Source organism: Pinus tabuliformis, chromosome 4_2 (assembly GCF_031772625.1).
Source record: "Pinus tabuliformis cultivar Carrire ecotype Pingquan chromosome 4_2, CPIR1, whole genome shotgun sequence".
NCBI lineage: Eukaryota > Viridiplantae > Streptophyta > Pinopsida > Pinales > Pinaceae > Pinus > Pinus tabuliformis.
The window spans coordinates 278,245,864-278,250,820 of NC_142304.1; the positions used below are offsets into that span (position 1 = coordinate 278,245,864).

At 37.6% G+C, this 4,957-nt stretch overlaps 1 protein-coding gene across 1 annotated transcript; it reads left to right on the forward strand.

The window, feature by feature from the left end:
* The first annotated feature begins 1,324 nt into the window (after positions 1 to 1,324).
* LOC149169075 (albumin-2-like) lies at positions 1,325 to 2,146 on the forward strand. The gene has a single exon (XM_089425069.1). The coding sequence runs from the start codon at positions 1,325 to 1,327 to the stop codon at positions 2,144 to 2,146; it is 822 nt and encodes a 273-aa protein (XP_089281195.1).
* Positions 2,147 to 4,957: the final 2,811 nt, after the last annotated feature.

Sequence of the window (4,957 nt, forward strand, 5' to 3'; positions counted from 1 at the left end):
TGCAGATGAGATGGATGGAGTTTCCATGGACCTAAGCATGGATATGGATGGTGAGCTTGGTGGCAGTAGTCACTAGGCCGAGACATAGTGGAGAAAGAGTCTCTACATATGTTGCAAGGATGTTTTCCTTGTTGTAGAAAGGTCGACATCCTCAATGATGATGATCTTGGTGGAGAGCTACCGAGATGGTATGTTGTCGAGGACGACAACGATTTCAGGTGGAGGAGAATGTAAGGACCTCCGTTGCGGGCGCGTTCGGGAGCCGGACGAAGTCACCGTGCACAGGTGCACGGGCGGGCGCAGGCGCACGGGTGGGCGCGGGCGCACGCCGGCCGGGTCTGCACCACGGGCGGGCAAGGCTGCACGGCGAGCGGGCGAGGCTGCACGGACGGGCGGATCTGCACGATGGGCGGGCGAAGCTGCACGCGGGCGGGCGAGGCTGCACGGTGGGCGGGTCTGCACGACGGCGGGTGAGCGCACACGGGAAAGCGAAGTTTCGGTGAACAAAAATGCGACGAAACCAGCAACACATAAAACGACTAAGTATTGGAGAGAGAATTTATATGCGATGGATTAAGGAAGTAAAAGCCGACTTGTAAGAGGATGACATGTGGGCACATGTATGCACATTTGTGGGTCGGCCATGGGGCTGCACACCCCCTTATGGCATACGTAGGTTGCATATAAATATAAGAGAGCATAAGCTCATTTGAACCATCGAACTTCACTCACTCTCTCTCTCATACGCATAGGGGTAAAAGCCTGTGCAAGTTTAGAGGAGGATACGCATACCTCATGCGTAGTCCCAAGCTAGGTGCGAGGTGGAAGTATCTTGTGGTTTGAGGTGTGAAGGTGGAAGTTGTGTGCGGTTTTATGCAGGATTTGGTGAGGAGGTCGAGTGGCTCGGGTGAGCACTCCTTCTTATGCAAAGGTGCATAAAATGTTGTAAAAGGGCTGTTCTATGCCTATTGTAAAATTATTCTAAGTGTTGGCTTGAAGTTTGTCAAGCACACTTGTATTATAAAATTGAAGAAGCTGTTATATATATTGTTGGGCAGACTTTACCGGGAGTTGCCCCTCCCTTTATACTTGTGTATTGTTCTCGTTTATTGTACATGGTTAATGATTGGGAATGTTCTTTGTTAAAGTATAAAGGATAAAACTTTATTCGGTTATAAGAACACAAGTTAAGTATGTTCATGTTGGAATAGGCGTAGCCCATAAACGTTAGTATTGTTAAAAAGAAAGCGTTCGGTGGTGCCGCACCTCGCTACAAGCGGTTGGAAGATCACCGCAGGTGTAGGGGCGTGACAGGTGGCCTCCTATGGAATTTTTTTACCGTCTAAGAAATCCTATATGTCCCGCCCGCGGAGATGTTGTTATAGAGTACCCTGCAAGAGAAAAGAGAAGTACTGAAGAAAGTAGTGTGGAAGACATTTGCAAGGTGGGACACTACATCAATAGTGCATTTAACTTCAGCGACAAAGAAGAGGTTTACCTGTTCATCACCGACCGGTACCTGCTAATCAACTATGCTCCGGGCACAACCAATGACCACATTATCAAGGGACCCCAGACTATTGGCGATGGCTTTCCCTACCTAAAAGATACTATTTTTGCAAGTGGTATTGACGCCGCCTTTACTGCTTCCAGAAAAAATGAGGCCTATATTTTCAGGAGTAATATCTACGCACTTATCAACTTTGATGAGGGCTACATTATTCAAGGACCCAAGCTCATCACTGATAGCTTCTTCTACTCCTTGAAAAATACTATTTTTGCAAAGGGTATTGATGCGGCCTTTACCTCTTCCACCAAAAATGAGGCCTATCTATTCAGAGGTAATCAATACGCCCTTATCAATTTCGCACCCGGCACAACAGATGACTACATAATTCAAGGACCCAAAAATATTATTGACAGTTTTTACAGTCTCAAAGGTACGATTTTCGAGAATGGGTTGGATGCAGCGTTTTCTTCTTCTCGAAAAAATGAGGCTTATATATTTAAAGGTGACACCTATGCTCTCATTAATTTTGGTCCTGGCAGCACAAAGGATTACATTATTCAAGGACCAAAGAAGATCACTGAAAGTTTCTACTCCTTGAAGGACATCTTACCAATGTATCCCTGTTCCTGTGGTTAAGCTATCCGTTATCATGGGCCGTGCACTCTACTGGTAAGCTAAAATAAAGAACCGCTTCCGCGGCTCCACGGAATGCATGGCCACTTATGTTTCCATCTACATCTACTTTTCGAATATATGCATATTGCAGGTTTCATCGTAATGTCTACTTTTCTAATATGTGCATATTACAGGTTTCATCGTAATGTGTGATTTTCTTAGTGTTTAATGCATCTAATTGATATTGGGATTTTTAACATAAAAATAAAATATTGCATATATATATATATATATATATATATATATGATTATAATTATAATTAAAAATATTATAAAATATTGATTATTTCATTTTTAATTGTTAATATCACAATTCAGTGTCAATATGATAAAAATATTTCACTTACTTCTAATTATAAAAAATATTTTAATTTTCACAATATATAATATAATTTCATATCAATTTTTTTGAAAAATTAAAATAATTAAAAGTAAGAAAAAAATAGTAAAATATTTCAACTTTAAAAATATTTCAACACAAAAATAAATTATATGAAAATATAAGTTAACTAATTTATGTTGATGTCAATTCCATACTTCAAAATATTTCAACTATATGAAAATATAGATTAACTAATATATATTGATACCATTTCATATATATCTATATATAGAAATAAATATTCTCAACAAGCCTCCAACACAAACATGGTGATTCGCCCTCAAGTCACTCTGTGGGCATGGAGATCTTGGCATGAAGGCCTGCCAGCTCGACCTATATGACGACAACCTCGGTAGTGCACTGTGCAGCCACCTGCTTCAATTCGTCAACCATCTGCTCTATCACTGCTCTTGAACAATCAGCATGAAGCTTCTATTTAGTCGCTTGCATATTGGCAAGCTTGCCTTCAATAGAGGTCGTGACTGAATAAGCCTCATCCAACCAGGGCTTCAAGCGCGCCTTCAACACCGCCTCTTTGTGCTGTGCTCCATCTACCTGTTCTTTCAGTGTTTTGGCCTCCTGCAGCTTCGCTAGTCTCTGCGTGAGAGCGACGTGCGCACTGTCACTTTTACTTCGTCATAGTGTTGTTGCATTTCTCGCGCCTCTGTCTCCAGCCGTTGTACATTAGGGTCCTCCTGCAGGCTCGTCAGGACCTCGAACGACTGTTCAAACAACCATGTGCAATCTGCTACTTGCACTGTCTACCGCCACTATTGCCTTTGTGATAGCGGTTGCACACTGCTCCTTTACTTCTGGCAAAGTTGAAGGCTGGGCCTTCAACTGTAAATCTGCAATCTGTAGGTTCAGCTCCAGTTGAACCTTAGCCAACTCTGTGCGAGCATCACACACCCCTATAGCAAGCTTGTAGACTTGTTTATAGATTAATTATTATTATCACAATTCAGTGTCAATATGCTAAAAATATTTCACTTACTTTTAATTATAAAAAATATTTTAATTTTCACAATATATAATGTAATTTCATATCAATTTTTTTGAAAAAATTAAAATAATTAAAAGTAAGAAAAAAATGAGTAAGGTATTTAAACCTTAAAAATATTTCAACACAAAAATAACTTATATGAAAATATAAGTTAACTAATTTATGTTGATGTCAATTCCATACTTCAAAATATTTCAACTATATGAAAATATAGATTAACTAATATATATTGATATCAATTTCATATATATCTATATATAGAAATAAAATGTTAAAATAAAACATTTTAGTGTTGTGTATAGTAAAATATTCAAAGAAAATAATTTAAAATTAAAAAATATTAAAATACTTACTCATATAAGAATAATATGTGTAATTCATTCAATTTTTTTATGTAAAATTAATATTTAATATTTACAAATATTCATAATAATAAAAAATTTCAATGTGGATCATCAATAAAATATTTTAATATATAGAATTAAGTAATATTGACATATATTTTTAAAAAACTATTAATGTAGCATCCCCTCCTTAAGGGCTTTGGCATAAATTACAGAAATATGTACTCTGGTTCTTATTTGTAATTTCAATAGCTAAATGCACATCACACGTACTATTTTCCACCAAAGAAAATAAACAGAAGAGATTATGCATGCCCTAACTGTAACAGAGGCCATGCGGGCAACAAAGCCATAACAAATGTGGGTTACAAAACCCTGCTTCCACAGTCGGAACAGTGCACGATAGTATGCACACTCATAAGTATTAATTATGTGAGAATCAACTAAAGAAAATGTTGGAAAAATCAAAAGCAAAAATCACAGACAAGAAGCCAAACCCTAGGTTAGGATTACCTGTGCTCAAAAACTACTCTAAGCTATAGGTTAGTATGCCAACCTCGATGAAAATTAATGTAGTAGTAAGACAATGTCGTGTTAAGGGTCTATTGTTTGGGAAAAATCTTGGGAAAATATCAGCTTAGGAATGGTTTGCTATACCTGTCAACAGTCGTAAGAAAAACCATAATAAGGAAGAGGTAACGACAAGCCTCTTAATATGGAACAAAGTTAGAGAAGGGGCATACGTTTACATTAATGAAAACCCTACAAAAGGAAAGAAATCCTTTACTTGAGTGTTGGCCACTATCGATCCATGCTTGGAACTAAGCTAATCACACACATAAATAACATTGAGTGAAGTTAAGCACGAGATTAAGTGAAAGAAAATATAACTGCGGATGGAAAAAACGATTATATATATATATATATATATATATATATATATATATATATATATATATATATATATATATATATATATATATTATCTACAATCCATCGAAATGAGGATTATTTCATGTTGGAAAGGCAGAGGAGATAAGGCA